General features: G+C 41.4%; 1 protein-coding gene across 1 annotated transcript; it reads right to left on the bottom strand.

The window, feature by feature from the left end:
- Positions 1 to 1431: 1431 nt before the first annotated feature.
- On the bottom strand, positions 1432 to 14115 carry LOC144508265 (biotinidase-like). The gene is made up of 3 exons (XM_078236086.1): positions 13782 to 14115; positions 9465 to 9614; positions 1432 to 4095 (listed from the first exon to the last, which is right to left on the bottom strand). Exons 1-3 carry the CDS (start codon positions 13995 to 13997, stop codon positions 2929 to 2931), a joined length of 1533 nt encoding a protein of 510 aa, XP_078092212.1. The 5' UTR covers positions 13998 to 14115; the 3' UTR covers positions 1432 to 2928.
- Positions 14116 to 17328: the final 3213 nt, after the last annotated feature.

The following is a 17328-nucleotide window of genomic DNA, read 5'->3' on the forward strand; positions in this document are numbered from 1 at the left end:
TTCCTCCTTTGTCCTTGAGTGGGACAACCCTCTCCCTGGTTACCCTTTTGCTCTTTATATAAGTATAAAAAGCCTTGGAATTTTCCTTAATCCTGTTGGCCAATGCTTTTTCGTGACCCCTTTTAGCCCTCCTTACTCCTTGCTTAAGTTTCTTTCTACTTTCCTTGTATTCCACACTTGCTTCGTGTGTCCCCAGCCTCCTCGCTTTGACAAATGCTTCCTTTTTCTCTTTAGCATTTTAAGATCATAAATGGCCATTCAGCCATTGAGCCTGTTCTGCCATTTAATAAGATCATGGATGATCTGATTGTGGCCTCAACTCTGCCCTCCTGCCAGTCCCTATAAGTCTTGACTCCCTTGTAAATCAAAAATCTGTCTAATTCAGCCTTGAATATATTCACTTTACTAGCCTCCACGGCTGCCTGGAGAAGAATTTTCTAAAGACCCTCTGAAAGAAGAAATTTTAATTTTCATCTTACATGGGAGAACTCATATTTTAAACATAGAAGCTAGAAGCAGGAGTAGGCCATTCAGCCCTTCAAGCCTGCTCCACCCTTCATTTTGATCATGGTTGATCATCAAATTCAATATCTTGATCCCGTTTTCCCCCTGATCCCTTGATCCCTTTAGCCCAAGAGCTATAGCTAATTTCTTCTTGAAATCACACAATGTTTTGGCCTCAGCTACTTTCTGTGGTAGCAAATTCCACAATTTACCACTCTCTGGGTGAAGAAATTTCTCCTCACCTCAGTTCTGAAAGGTTTACCCCTTACCTTCACAGCAGTAGAAAAGACAGGATTCTCTGCCCTTTACTATCTGTGCCTGTCACAGGAAAATTGCCCCCATTAAGTTTAAGATCAATTTTGTAATATTTAAACATTTTATTGCAGACATTTTTTTTCCTTCATCCAAAAATAAAATGAAAAATAATAAACTCTCCTTTCTTCCTGAGTTTCATATTAAGAACAGCAAGGCAGAATCTTTAGGGTTGTGAACGCGTCTATCGTGCAAATCACCTCTGTCTACACTTCCCGCTGCCTTAGAAAAGCAGCCAGCATAATCAAGGACCCCACAGACCCCGAACATACTCTCACCTTCTTCCATCGGGAAAAAGATACAAAAGTCTCAGGACACGTACCAACCGGCTCAAGAACAGTTTCTTCCCTGCTGCCATCAGACTTTTGAATGGGCTTACCTTATATTAAGCTGATCTTTCTCTACACCCTAGCTATGACTGTAACACTACACTACTCCTCTATGAATGGTGTGTTTTGTATAGCGCACAAGAAACAATACTTTTCACTGTATACCAATACGTGTGACAATAATAAATCAAATCAAAAATCAAATAAAACAGCTGGGAGAGAGTTCATCACTACCACTTAAAAATTCTTAATAAAAGGAAAGTTTAAGCACACAATTGAGCAGTGGCTATTGCACTTTATTGATATTGCAACAAATTCTGATTATAGAAGCAAAACTAAGGCATAACTATCTACAGGCATACCATTAAATCCAACTCTAAGTCAAAGCTTGCATCTCCCCACTGCTCCAACTCCTGTGAAGTATAAAGTCCCTTGGTAGTGAGTCAAGCATATTATTAAAGTGTCCAGATGGTTACATGCAAATCAAGGTCATTATTACTGTATTCATTCTTTGAACAAAAGACTGCTTTTGATGTCTTCATACTTTGCAAGGTTGAATATATTTCTGTAATCAAAGACAATTTTCCAGAAATGCTCAAATGCAACTCGAGTGGTAAAAATAAAAAGATAAAAGCAGCAACTTCATTGTACAAGAAATATAAGCCTTCGCTTTGAGGATTTAATTGATGTTAATTAACAGTAGCATGTTATTTATATGCTACTGCATCACTGACCTAAAATCATCATCTATTAATATCCTGTGTATAGGAGTTAAATGTTTTCATAGTGGCGCATAATTCTCTAACACTTATTTTGTAAATATTCAAAATTTACAGAAAATAATCTTTAAAATTATAATAGGATACAAGTTTGTTTGCCTTCTATAAACTGTCTATATTGGATCCTACTTAACTGATTCTTTTCTTCATCTTCAGTGCTATGTACCATGGAACAGAGGAATGGGAATAGGTCCTTCGAGCCTGCTCTGCTGTTTATTTAGATTATGGCTGATCTGTATCTTAAGTCCATCTTGTGCAAGCCTTAATACCCTGCCGAACAAAAATATATCAGTCTGAATTTCACAATGTTCTAGTTAATCTAGCTTCAACGGCTTTTAGATTTCCATATTTTCCTAACCTTTTTGTGAATAATTTCTTCCTGACAGCCTATTTAAAATGATCTTGCTTTGTCCTCCTACCAGAGGAAATGATTTCATTTTCAGTCTATTTTATCAACCCATTTAATCATTTCAAACACCTTAATGAGATTGTCCCTTAATCTTCTACATTCAGAAAAATACAAGCCCAGTCGGTACAATCTATCCTCGTACTTGAGTCCATTAGTCCCAGTATCACTCTGGTGAATCTGTGCTACATCTCCTCAGATGAACATATGTCCTTCCTTCAGTCTGGTGTCCAGAACAAAAGACAGTACCCTTGATGGGGTTGAACCAGTGCTTTAGAAAACTGTAGCATAACTTCCATCCTATATATCTCAGCCTCCTTGAGATAAAGGTCAACAGTCCATTAGCCGATTAAATTATTTTGTATCCATGCACTAGCTTTTAACATTTCTGTCCCTGGACTTCGAAATCTTTCTGATTTCAACAATTCTTAATTTCTTATCAGTTAATAAATGTTCTCCAATAGCACTGAATTTGATCCACATTCTGGCTGAGGTACACTCAAAAGGCTGCTTCTTTGCTTTATCCATAGTAAAAATGTCATGATGCATGGCAGGGTTGGGTCAATAATTACCAAGAACCTGCCTTCAGGCAGAGAACTCAGGAAGAAGAATCCTTCTCGTACCACTTTCCATAGAGTGCTGCAGTCACAAGACCTGCTGACATCCCCTTCTTAATCATATAAAAATCATAGTTATTCCACCCTTTGCTATCTGCACGATAAATTTTCATCTCACTAGCCAGAATTTCTGGATAAATATAGCGTGTGCTGAAATTCCCCCACAACTTAAAGTCTATAATGTCGGAGGCATTTGTAACACTTTGTCCACAGGTGTCATATCCAGAGCCTGCACACTTCACCAAGGCACACACTTGCAGATAGTAAATGCCATGTACTATATGAAGGCCATCAAAAGCTCCTAAAGCATACAGATTATTGGGTGTGTTACCATATTTGTAGGCCACATGGCAACAGAGGTTGTTGGAACAGACTTGCAGGTTACCTTGCACGCCTGTCAAAGGAATAAATGTATAATTGTCAAACATCATCAAAGCATGAAAGATATCTCCAGCACCATCCATGTGGGACACTGAATTTTTCAACAGGTCGGTTTGTCCCTGCTTTACTTCACCCTTCTGCTCCTGAAGAAAAGCTGACGCCGTCTGAGACTCTGACTGTTCTAGGCTGTGATTTCTGATGGATGTAATTATAGGGACCTTGGCCACCAGAAGTTTCCCTTCACTGCTCTTCATGTTGTAGTAATAGGGGAAATCGAAAGGAGTGTAGATGCCACTTCCTGTTATATTGTATTCGGGATGATGCTGATTAGCTGCAAGAAGATTGATACCCAATGCATTGGCGAATGCTTGATGAAACTCTACTGCAGATAACAGTGGCAGCTGATTCACCCAGGCTGTGGGAAATATAATTTGCTTTACACCATAACGCTCAATTAAACTTACTGCTGGCTCATAGAACAATATATCAAAGCAAGTAAAGAGACCAAATTTTCCAGCAAAAGGTGTATTAAAGATCACATGCTGCAATGTCTTAGGTTTGTCATAAGCAACTTCAAAATAAAGGTTCCATTTCTGGTATTTGGCGATGAGATTGCCTTCAGAATCAAAAACCACATTTGTGTTAAACTGAAATCTTCCATCTGGTGGACACTGAGGGTCACTGAGCTCACAGGCTTGTCTCTCCCCCATGTTTGCTATCAAGTACATGCTGCCGTTTCTTGCCATGCAGCTCAGTTGATAAAGGACCTACAATGAAACAGAAAGGGAAATGCAAACACATTCAGTAATCAATGTAAATTTTACTTCAACAGAATTAACAAGGATCCATTTCTTGCTCTTCTGTGAAAAAAAAACTCTCATCCCTCAGTAAAGGATGTTTAAAGCAACTGGTTTACTAGACGCAAAATGGTGAATCATTTCACTCTTGTTGATGTGTAACAAATTTAAGGTGGATGTCCTAGGAAGAGGGAGAAAGATGAACAGGAGCAGTTAAACACAGTCATGGGTTTAGAATGGTGCTTTTTGATGCTCAGGAGGCAAGGTGACTCCTCTGGTACGGAACATGTGAGAAAATCAACCCATTTCCAATTCACTTTATTTCTAAACAAATGACAGTTAATAATTGCTAAATCATTTGCAGAACATATTTCAGAGAAAAAAGTACAGATAGAGGTAGCAAAAATTGCAGTGTTAAAACGAGATTTCAGAATAATGTATAAATGAACCTTTTTAGGATGGTTAAAGAATATACACCTTCACAAGTTATGTGCAACAGCAACAACCTTATAAAGATATTTAAAAATGTAGCCCTTTGCCATTCTTGCCATATTTTGAGTTGAGCATTGAATTTTTCAACTTCACTGTAATCTGACTTTATTTCTGTGACAATGAATTGTACAAGCAAAGGCATAATTCTGTAATACAATCATAAACCAGTACAGTATAAATGTGAGTGTACTTTTGCTAAATATTAGTAGGTTAACCTGTTGTTAACTTTGTTGGAAGTAATGGCAAGTGCATTTTAATGTGGTTCACTGTAAGCTAATGCACAAAGGGAAATAAAATATGAATCTGGTACATGATGAAAAGGCAGGTGGACATGTCAGTATGAAGTATATAGGAAGTCTAGCGGCGCAGTGGATAGCGTCCCTGCCTCTGAGTTGGTAGCTCCAGGTTTGAGTCCTATCTGAAGACTTGATGACAAAGTGGCCACAGGCTAGCAACTGGTCCCAAGAACTATAGGAATGGACATGAGTACGTGCTCTGTCTGTCTCATATGATGTAGGCACAGAAGAGATGATGGATGGATGAACTATATAGTCAAGTACTTAATGTGACTTCAAGATATTTAAATACAAGTTAAATCAAGTCATCTTATCCTTATATACATTGCTGGTGTGATCAGAGTTGGAAAATTTTCTTATATCATTTTTCAGGATGTGGTCATTGTTGCAGTCCTTAGTTCTTTGAGGCATAATTCCCCTGCTCCCAGTGGGAAGCCATGCCAGCAACCAATATAAACTGGAGAATTGGGACAATCATGTTGTAACATATTGGCCCAGACCCTCCAGCCGCATTGCCTTTGCCCCCGAAGATTTTCCTGACCCAGCAATATTACTACTCATTTTCAGCTGGGAATTCAAACCCCAACTGCAGCAGAAATCCATCAGCAGAGCCTCACCAGGGCAAGTCCAGCAGGAGCGGTGAAGGAAGGGGAGCACACATCTCCTTTTCGTGGCACTATCTGCTGAATTCAGGTAAGATTTTAAAGGTCTAAGTCATTTAATGAATGAGTGTGGGTTTTGATGGATAGTTTGGTGAGTGGATACCTGGATGAGTGGATAAGGTGGGTAGTGGAGGGAGGTGAGAATTCAGGACGGGGGAGGTATTCATGTGGTTGGGTGTTTTGAAGTGTAGTCGAGTGGTTGGGGAGGTAGTCAGGGCTAGTGAGGGGGAAAATTGAGTCAGGTGGTAGTCATGTTGGGTAAAGGATGCAGTTAGGTAGTCAGATCGGGGGTGGTCAGGTTTGGTGTCTTGTGGAGCAGATTATTATACAAAATAATCACAGGAGACTCAGGTACAGAATGATGGTTTATTACCCAAAATGTTGGGAGAGCACCACCTCAGAGAAAAGCCTCTGAAGCATACTCTGCCCAGCTGAAGAACCATGACATATCTGTACATTGTAAGTCACGGAGGAAAAACATAGCTTACATTGCAACATTGTCTGGATCAGGTTTTGATGTGAACAATTGGTATATGTTCTCAAGGCACAGGGCGGAATTTTACCAGCATGTCGGCCCGAGGTTCGTACGATCCTGCCCGAGGCCAACAGGGAATGTTGTTCTCCGAGCCTCACCCGGCCCCGGAATCGGGGCAGGTGTGCCGGTAAAATTCTCGCCTCAGAATCTGTTGTTCCAAGAATTATCTGTCTTCTCTATCTCCTAATGGTTTCTCTTGTCGCTTGGCCTTGCACTGCCAGCTTTGAGGCAGTACAGAAGTCACCAGGCATTCAAGCTACTGATACTAATTGGCTGCTTAACCACGTAAGCAGTCCTTGCCATGCCAACATGTCCTTTTATCCGGACTGTAGAATTTTACATAACCTTTCGAACAAATCTCCGAGAAACCCCTCATTCCGTTTGATGAGACATTTAGTCCTTATAAAGATCCCTTCATAAACCATATTCATTATCTGCCCTAATGCATTGTTGTAATAAACCAGAATCATTATTTTCCCTCTTACAGGTGGTCGATAGGGTTTGATGATGATGGGGTGTTGGTTATGATATTCAATTGACTTACCTATCTGTTAGACCAGGTATTAAATATTTCCACTGTACATAGATAAGTCTTGCGTATCTGAGCTAAGTCTCTGTCATATATCTGGGCTGGAGGCTTTTATGGAGGGTTCCAGGCAGCAAGGAATCAACCCATCAGAAATTTAAACTTCCTGGGTTAATACAAGGTAAATCTGCGCATCAGGACTTCCAGCAGGGTCCAGATGCCCATCTTCCAACTCATCTCCTATCCCCAAAGATACAGAGACCAGAAGGTTTAGGCCATTATTTCCTAAATGCTTTTCCAGTAGAAAATCCCCTTCTATAATTAACTCCACTGACTATCATTTTCAAGGAAAAATTAATTGACCTATGAGGGCAGCACAGTGGCACAGTGGTTAGCACTGCTGCCTCACAGCACCAGGGACCCGGGTTCAAATCCAAACTCGGGTGGCTGTCTGTGTGGAGTTTGCACATTCTCCTTGTGCCTGCGTGGGTTTCCTCCGGGTTCTCCTGTTTCCTCCCACACTCCAAAGATATGCGGGTTAGGTTGATTGGCCATGCTGAATTGCCCTTTAGTGTCAGGGAGATTAGCAGGATAAATACGTCAGGTTAAGGGGATAGGGGCTGGGTGGGACTGTTGCCGGTTCTGACTCGATGGGCCAACTAACCTCTTAGTGGGCGGCACGGTAGCACAGTGGTTAGCACTGCTGCTTCACAGCTCCAGGGTCCCGGGTTCGATTCCCGGCTCGGGTCACTGTCTGTGTGGAGTTTGCACATTCTCCTCGTGTCTGCGTGGGTTTCCTCCGGGTGCTCCGGTTTCCTCCCACAGTCCAAAGATGTGCGGGTTAGGTTGATTGGCCAGGTTAAAAATTGTCCCTGAGATGCATAGTTAGAGGGATTAGCGGGTAAATGTGTGGGGGTAGGGCCTGGGTGGGATTGTGGTCGGTGCAGACTCGATGGGCCGAATGGCCTCCTTCTGCACTGTAGGGTTTCTATGATCTTCTATGATCTATGATCTTTCTGCATTGTGGGGATTCTATGATGAGTGAAATTCCTTCCAAAACTCCAGACGATCCTGCAATCCAGTGGAATAAAGCCTTTAATGTGCCACAAACCAAAAGCCCTAATTATAAATACAGATTTTGTAATGTAACCCCCCAAAATATAGATAAAATCCTCAAAACCTATTAACTGAAGCAGAATTTGATTTCTTCATTCAACGTAAAATAGTAAACCTGCATACAGTGCGTGGCTTTAGGAATCCCTACTACAGGATTGGGAGGGTTCAGGAAGGAGTGAAAATATAGCTTCAAGGACTCAGCTGAAAACAGCAGGTAGCATCGATGTAAATGCGATATCTAACTTGGGCTGCGAGCGAGGAATGAATGCTAGCATTAAATGAACAAGTCTCAAATGAGTGCTCGGATCAGAAAAACATTTTCTCCATAAATAATGGAATTGAGAATCAGACTCCCACAAAACCCAATTAATGTCACACCCAAGAACCACTTAGGTAACTAGTTGAATAGGAATGTGACTGAGCAACTTGAGAAATGTGAATTTTAAAAAACTGCAAATGTTAGAAATCTAGAACAAAAGCAAAAATGGTGGAAGATGCACAATAGTCAGTCCACATGTTAAAGAGAGAAGGAAGAATTGTTTAGGGAGCTGAGCAGTCATTGATTTGGCTGAAAGGCATTTCTTATGCCAGTGCCTTTCATATATTACTCTTCTATTAATCAATGATATTCACAGTAACTTCAATGCAGTGTTAATGTAAGCCTACTTGTGACACTAATAAATAAACTTTAAATATTTTGGGTATTTTTGCAAAATTGCACTCCGTTGAAAGCCTCACACTGTGAGTGCACATCAGTGGCACAGTGCCAGAGATCCAGGTTCAATTCCCGGCTTGGGTCACTGTCTGTGTGGAGTTTGCACATTCTCCTCGTGTCTGCATGGGTTTCCTCCGGGCGCTCCGGTTTCCTCCCACAGTCCAAAGATGCGCTGGTTGGGTGCATTGGCCATGCTAAATTCCCCCTCAGAGCACCCAAACAGGTGCTGGAGTGTGGCGACTAGGGGGTTTTCATAGTAACTTCATTGCAGTGATAATGTAAGCCTACTTGTGACACTAATAAATAACCTTTATAGTGAAATTTGTGTACTTGATTTCTATCCTATAGAAGGAATGGTTGGAAAATTGTGGAGGGCGCACAACTCGAATTCCCAATTGCCTGGTGGGCAAGATCCCGTTTCCGAGACATGACTTAGCAAGTTCACCCCATCAAAATCAAAACCATTTTTAAAATCCAAATGTTAGTAGTTTGTACACAAGCGCCATTCGAGGGAGAATGGTGCTGTAAATATTAGAGTATTCCAATCAGATGTTGGAACTTTTGCACAGTACTCTGGGTGAATTGGCATCAGTATTGCCCCAATGCTTATAATGAAGAATTTTTCTATTCTTTCATGGGATGTAGATGTCGTTGGCTGGGCCAACGTCTGCCGCCCATCCCCCCTTTTTGGGGGCATTTAAGGGTCAACCACATTGCTGTGCATCTGAAGTCACATGTAGGCCAGACCAGGTAAGGATGGCAGATTTCCTTCCCTGAAGGACATTAGTGAACCAGTTGGGTTATTATGACTAATCGACAATGGTTTCATGGTCATCATTAGACCTTTAATTCCAGATTTTTATTCAATTCAATTCAAACTTCACCTTTTGTTGTGGTGGGATTCAAACCTGGGTCCCCAGAGTTCCGGAAGACATACAAGAATTCCTAACATGTAACAAGATATCAAAATTAAGTGCAAACTTTGTATAGCTCCTACCTCTGTACCCCGATATGTTGTTGGATGCAGGCAGGGATTCCATTCAACAACATTAATATCTGGAATAGGCTCCAAATATGGGAAAATTGAAGCTCTGGTAAAATGAAAGCCATGGAGACCATCCTCAGGAAATACAATTATCTTAACTCCCTGCAGTAGAGTTCAAAAAGAATAATTTCATACAATAGCATGATTACAATTATTCAAAAAATCCTAAAATATAAAACTGCAATGATCAGTTTGTCAGGACAGTGCAATGGCAGTAATTATTGCAGGTTAGTGTGAATGTGCTTATACAGTCCAGTACTTATTGGCAGGATAATGCTGATGTCATGCTTGCAAAGCTCAAGCACACGTCAAAGTAACAACTATTACCACCAATATCAGTGGAATTTCTCCAATCTAAGTTATACATTGATATGGGGCAGCTAAATGGTCATGAATGTCCCTTACGCTGGGAACCAAAACTAAATTTAAACAGAGTGGGGTATTTGCAGTGTGCATTGGTCCTTTTCTTTAACAAAAAGGAGTAAATCATTATATGTTGCATGTAGGCCCTCTCAATGGTCAATGGTTCAAGCCCAACCTTTTCTTTATCTGGGGGATGTAGGGGTTGCTGGCTAGAGCAGCATTTATTGCCCTTCCCTAATTGTGCTTGAGAAGGTGGTGGTGAGCTGCCTACTTGACCCGCTGCAGTCCATGTGGTGTGGTACACCCACAGTGCTGCTAGAGATGGAGTTCCAGGATTTTCACTCGGCAATGGTGAAGGGACAGTGATATAGATCCAAGTCAAGATGGTAAAAAATCAGTAATGGTAATGCTATTGAATACCATGGGGAGGGGATGGTTAAATTCTTTCTTGTTGGAGATGACCATTGCCTGGCACTTATGTGGCACAATGTTACTTGCCACTTGTCAGCTGAAGGATATATGTAGTCCAGGTTCTGCTGCAACTGGACAGAATAACTTCAGTATCTGAGGAGTCAAAATGGTGAACATTGTGTAGTCCTCAGCAAATATCCCCACTTCTGACCTCATTGCCCCTTGATAATCAATAGCATTACCATCACTGAATCCCCCACAGTCAGCATCCTGGAGGTTACCATTGACTAGCAACTGAAATGGACTAGCCATATAAATACTGTGGCTAGGAACTCTCTAGTGAGTAACTCACCATCTGACTCCCAAAGCCTGTCCACCATCTTCAAGCCACAAGTATGATGAAATATTCTCTACTTGCCTGGATAAGTGAGGCTCCAACATTACTCAAGAAGCTCAACACTATCCAGGACAGAGTAATCCATTTGATCAGTACCCCGTCCACCACCATAAGCATTCACTCCCTCCACCACCAATCCACAATGACAGCAGTGTGTACCATCGACAAAATGCACTACAGCAACTCCACAAGGATCCTTCAATAGCACCTTCCAAACCTGCAACATCTACCATCTAGAAAGACAAGGGCAGCAGATATGTGAGAGCACCTCCACCTGCAAGTTCCCCTTACTTGGAAATACGTCACCATTCCTTCACTGCCGCTGTGTCAAATTCCTGGAAATATCTCCCGAACAGCATTGTGGATGTATCTACACAACTTGGATTGCAGCAGTTCAAGAAGGCAGCTCATCACCACCTTCTCAAGGGCAATTAGGGATGGGCAACAAATATTGACCTCGGCAGTCACACTCATTCTGTTAAAGAATTGATGGAAAATTGATGGAAAAGGTCCTTAGGGATGGGATTTACGACCATTTAGAAAGATGCGGATTAATCCGGGATAGTCAGCACGGATTCGTGAAGGGCAAGTCGTGCCTCACAAATTTGATAGAATTTTTTGAGGAGGTAACTAAGTGTGTTGATGAAGGTAGGGCAGTTGATGTCATATACATGGATTTTAGTAGGGCGTTTGATAAGGTCCCCCATGGTCGGCTTATGATGAAAGTGAGGAGGTGTGGGATAGAGGGAAAGTTGGCTGATTGGATAGGTAACTGGCTATCTGATCGAAGACAGAGGGTGGTGGTGGATGGAAAATTTTCGGATTGGAGGCAGGTTGCTAGCGGAGTGCCACAGGGATCAGTGCTTGGTCCTCTGCTCTTTGTGATTTTTATTAATGACTTAGAGGAGGGGGCTGAAGGGTGGATCAGTAAATTTGCTGATGACACCAAGATTGGTGGAGTAGTGGATGAGGTGGAGGGCTGTTGTAGGCTGCAAAGAGACATAGATAGGATGCAAAGCTGGGCTGAAAAATGGCAAATGGAGTTTAACCCTGATAAATGTGAGGTGATTCATTTTGGTAGGACTAATTTAAATGTGGATTACAGGGTCAAAGGTAGGGTTCTGAAGACTGTGGAGGAACAGAGAGATCTTGGGGTCCATATCCACAGATCTCTAAAGGTTGCCACTCAAGTGGATAGAGCTGTGAAGAAGGCCTATAGTGTGTTAGCTTTTATTAACAGGGGGTTGGAGTTTAAGAGCAATGGGGTTATGCTGCAATTGTACAGAACCTTGGTGAGACCACATTTGGAATATTGTGTGCAGTTCTGGTCACCTCACTATAAGAAGGATGTGGAAGCGCTGGAAAGAGTGCAGAGGAGATTTACCAGGATGCTGCCTGGTGTGGAGGGTAGGTCTTATGAGGAAAGGTTGAGGGAGCTAGGGCTGTTCTCTCTGGAGCGGAGGAGGCTGAGGGGAGACTTAATAGAGGTTTATAAAATGATGATGGGGATAGATAGAGTGAACGTTCAAAGACTATTTCTTCGGGTGGATGGAGCTATTACAAGGGGGCATAACTATAGGGTTCGTGGTGGGAGATATAGGAAGGATATCAGAGGTAGGTTCTTTACGCAGAGAGTGGTTGGGGTGTGGAGTGGACTGCCTGCAGTGATAGTGGAGTCAGACACTTTAGGAACATTTAAGCGGTTATTGGATAGGCACATGGAGCACACCAGGATGATAGGGAGTGGGATAGCTTGATCTTGGTTTCAGATAAAGCTCAGCACAACATCGTGGGCCAAAGGGCCTGTTCTGTGCTGTACTGTTCTATGTTCTAATAAAGAAAAGGCATTGAAACCATTGTCCTTATTGATGTAGCATAATCACCTGGACAACGTTTTATTTGATAGGATTGGATAGAGATACGACAGATGAAATTTACTGTAGATTAGTCTGAAGACTGATTCAATTTGGCTGGAAAAATGAGGAGAGACAAAATGAGGAGAAGCAGAATGTTCAAAAAATGAGGAAGTCATGTTGAACATTTAAAAAACACTGGTTAGATCCCAGCTGGAATACTGTGGTTTATACTGGGCATCAGACTTTGGGAAGGATGATAAAATCTTTCAGAGGGTGAGGAGAGTAACTAAAATGGTGCAAGGGATATGAGACTTCAGTTCTTTGGAGAGAGTAGAGAAGCTGGGATTGGTTTCCTTGGGGCAGAGGTTAGAGCAGATTAGAGATTTGATGGAGGTGTTCAAAATCTTGATGACAGAGTAAAGAGGGCAAACTGTTTCTCGTGGCAGAGAGTCAGTAACCAGATGACACAGATTTAAAGTAGATGGGTAAAGATGGGTAAAGGCAACAAGAGGGAACAATTAGTTAGGAGGTTGGTGATCTGGATTACATTGCCTGAAATGGAGCCAATCATAACTTTCACAATGGAATTAGATAATTAATTGCAGTATTACAGAGGTAATTATTATTACAGTATTACAGCAGGGGTGTTTGGTGAATTCAGATAGATCTTTCAAAGAACATGGTGGACTAAATGGCCTTTTCTGTGCCTTCTCATTCTATGATGATCGAAGGAAATTCAGTGCAGTATTAAAGAAGGGTTAGTCTGTCCTTGTGAGACAACTCCAAGCCCCATCTGCTCCACCAGCTAGATGTGAAAGATCCTATGACACAATTTAAAGAAGATCAGGTGAATTCTCCAGGTGTCCTTGCCAATAAATTCCTCAACTAGCAACCAGACCCAACTCTCAATTATGTAACTAGAAGCTAGGAGCAGGAGGAGGCCATTCGGCCCATCGAGAGAAGCAGAATAAATTTTCAGAAGGGCCTGGCCCAGTAGTGATGGAGAACAAAAACCCTGGAGTTCAAATGGATCAATCCCAGTCCCAATACACAAATTGAAATATTTTACAAAGTGAAGATTTCAGCCAAATAATATTATTTCTTTGGAAGCGTTTTGCAATTAACTTCTGTGATTAATTTCCTAACCACTGTTATTGTCTTGTTTTTATAACGCTGTCACACTTTGAGTAAATGATTGATTTGTGTAGAATAAGCAGATCAAACTTGAGCAATGTGCTTTACCTGTTTGCTGGCTGCATGGACTTGCTCTTGGTAGATGTCCAGGTTTTTCTGCATGTGTTTCAGCGCCTCCTCACGTGTGGAAGGGATCTTTGGACTGGGATTCAGCACTGCCGGGTGTTCATAGACAGCCGCGATGTAAAACTCCAGCCCCCATACCGGGATTATACAGCATTGCCAGACCAACAACAACAACCACCTTAAGCAAAATGCCTCCATGCCTGACACTTTGCTGTTTCAGTACAGCACTGGCTTCCAGAGATTAGCCTGAATATTTATACTTGAAACATTGCTCAACAGTTAACATCAAATGTGTATTCTGCAAGAGAGGTGTGGTGGGTATGATCTGACCACCCCAACATCGCCCCTTATTCACTGTGCAGAATTGGACTCTAGCCCTGTAAACAGTACATCACCTGGACTGTCTGAACACCAGTCAGCAACTGTTGCCACTGTTAACTTTATTGCACAATTAGAACAGCTTCCTTATGCTTTCCACAACAGTGCTTCTGGTCACTGAAAGTCCAAGTGTGCAAGATCTTTTGTCTTTTTCTCTTGCTGTTTGCACCAGGACCTTTTCAAGCTCAAGTGAAGCAGTTAGAACAATAATTTATTATTAAGAAGTTTAGCTGCAAATCACGGGAACAATCATAAAAATAAAATAAAAGTCGTTGATTTTCTACATGATTATTGTAAATAACATGCAACAGCTGGTCAACTTTAGAAAATTCACAGTTACAATAAAATTAGATATAATCGTTTTAAATTGAGTTCAACGTTCATGGCCAGTTGTGCAAGACAGCCCGAAAGCTGCAGAGTAAAGTGTGAAGCAGTGAAGCCTGAGCTTTGCAAAGTTGGCAAATATTGGATGAATCATGGAACTGGCATGTCTGATTTAGAATGGCTGACTAAACAGCTTCAAAACAACTGATAAATCCCTCAACCTTTCAACTCAAAAGCAATAATATATAAATATGTAAAATATATTTATTAAAAAAAACAGATCCAAATAAAGGCCTGTGTACAAGTTCCTTCCCTCAAAATCGACCAAGTAAAGTTCCTTTTTGTTCTGTTCAATTTCAATGTTTTAGGGGGAGCCAGGGGTAGGCTAGTAATCCAGAGACCCAGGGTAATGTTCTGGGGACCTAGGTTCGAATCCAACCACAACAGATGGTGAAATTTGAATTCAATAAAAATCTGGAATTAAAAGATGACCGTGAAACCATTATTGATTGCCATTAAAACCCATTTGGTTCACTAATGTCCTTACGTGGTCTGGCCTACATGGACTCCAGATCCACAGCAACATGGTTGATTCTCAAATGCCCTCTGAAATGGAGGGCAGTTAGGGATGGGCAATAAATGCTGGCCGAGCCAAGTGATGCTCACATCCCTATAATGGAATTAAAAAGAAAATAATTGTTTTGAGATTACATTCTACAGTTTAACTTGCTTTTCATTGGGAGCTAAATGGCCTCATGCATGAACATAGAATCATAGAATTTTACAGCACAGAAAGAGGTCATTTGGCCTATTGTGTCTGCACTGGTTCCTGAAAGAGCTACCCAGCGAGTCCCATTCTCCAGCCCTATCTCTGCAGCCCTCTAAATTCAACACTTTCAAATTTGTCTCCAGCTCTCTTTTGAAACCACCTATGGAATCCACCTCCAGCACTTTCCCCGGCAGCATATTCCAAATCCCAACAACTCTCTGAGTGAAGAAGTTTCTCCTCTACTCACTCCTTTCTCTCTTGCTGACCATCTTGAAATTGTGACCCCCGAGTCTCTGACATACCAACTAGTGGAAACAGAATGTCTTTCTTCACCCTATCAAAATTGTTTATCATTTTCAACACCTCAATAAGGTCCCTTGTAAATCTTCTCTGCTCCAAGGGGAACAAGCCCAATTTCTTTAATCTTTTCTCATTCCTGGCATCATTCTAATAAATTTCTTTTGCACTCTCTCTCCAGGGCTTTGACATCCTTCTTTAAATATGGTGCCCAGAACTGAACACAATACTCCCAATGTGGTCTGACCAATGATTTGTAGTGGTGTGGCATCACCTCTTTGCTTTTAGACACTATGCCTGCATTTATAAACTCAAGGATCCTATAAGTCTTCTTAATTGTTTCAACTTGCCTGGCCACCTTCAGAGAATTATGCACTTGAACACCAAGGTCTCTCTACTCCTGTACTACATCAAAGTTGTATCACTAAGCCTGTATTGACATCAATCATGAGGAAGGCTCTAGAGTCGATCATTAAGGAGGGTATAACTGGTCACTTAGAAAAACTCAAAGTAATCAGGAAGAGTCAGCATGGTTTTGTGAAAGTGAAATCATCTTTAACCAATTCATTGGCGTTCTCTGATTTAGTAACATATGCTGTTGATAAATTTAAAGTTTATTTATTAGTGCCACAAGTGGATTTACATTAACACTGCAATGAAGTTACTGCAAAAATCTCCTAGTCACCACACTCCGGCGCTTGTTCGTGTACACTGAGGGAGAATTTATCATGGCCAATGCATCTAACCAGCACGTCTTTCAGACTGTGGGAGGAAACCGGACCACCCAGAGGAAACCCATGCAGACATAAGGAGAACGTTCAGATTCCGCACAATCAGTGACCCAAGCCGGGAATTGAACCTGGGTCCCTGGCACTGTGAGGCAGCAGTGCTAACCACTGTGCACCGTGCCACCACCATGCCGGATGAAGGGGAGGCTGTGGACGTAGTGTACTTGGATTTCCAGAAGGCAGTTGATAAAGTACCACATCAAACATTATTGCAGAAATTAAAAGCTTGTGTAAAAAGGATAACATATTGAAGATTGGCTGGCTGGCAGAAAACAGAGAGTACATAAATAGGTCTTTTTTTGATGGGTAAGATTTGATGAGTGGAGTCCTGCAGGGGTCTATGCTGCGGCCTCAAGTTTTTACAATTTCCATCAATGACTTAGATGAGGGGAGCAAATGCATGGTAACTTAATTTGCAGCTGACACAAAAGAGTTAGGAAAGTATGTTTTGAAGATGACATAAGCAGGTTGCAGATGTTTACAGATAAGTTGACTGAGTGGGCAACAAGCTGGCAGGTAAAGTATAATGTGGAAAAATGTGAAGTTGTTCACTTTGGCAGTGTTGTGGGGAATTTCTCTGTTGGTGGCCTGATTCTCTTAAAAACTTAAGAAAGTTTAAATTAATTTCACAAAGGTGATATCTTTCGGTTGTAATACATATGTGAAATTTATTTTCAAAACATTAAAGAATACAAGACAAACAAGACATTAACCTCAGCAACGGGAGTCCTTTGCAGGGTGAAATAACACTGTCTGGTGCTAGAAACCTCTCCAAAGATCTGAGGAACTGAGCCAAAATTAATTACAATGATATCTTTCTGATACCTAAAGTACTCCTCCTAATTAGCTTAGACTTGATTTCATTTCACGTTAATATGCCAGTCCAATACATGGCAGATACTTCAGCCAATTGCGAAACACTGTTTGACTTAATGATCTATCATTTGCTAACCCTAACTCTTCCTCATTGCTA

Source organism: Mustelus asterias, chromosome 2 (genome assembly GCF_964213995.1).
Source record: "Mustelus asterias chromosome 2, sMusAst1.hap1.1, whole genome shotgun sequence".
NCBI lineage: Eukaryota > Metazoa > Chordata > Chondrichthyes > Carcharhiniformes > Triakidae > Mustelus > Mustelus asterias.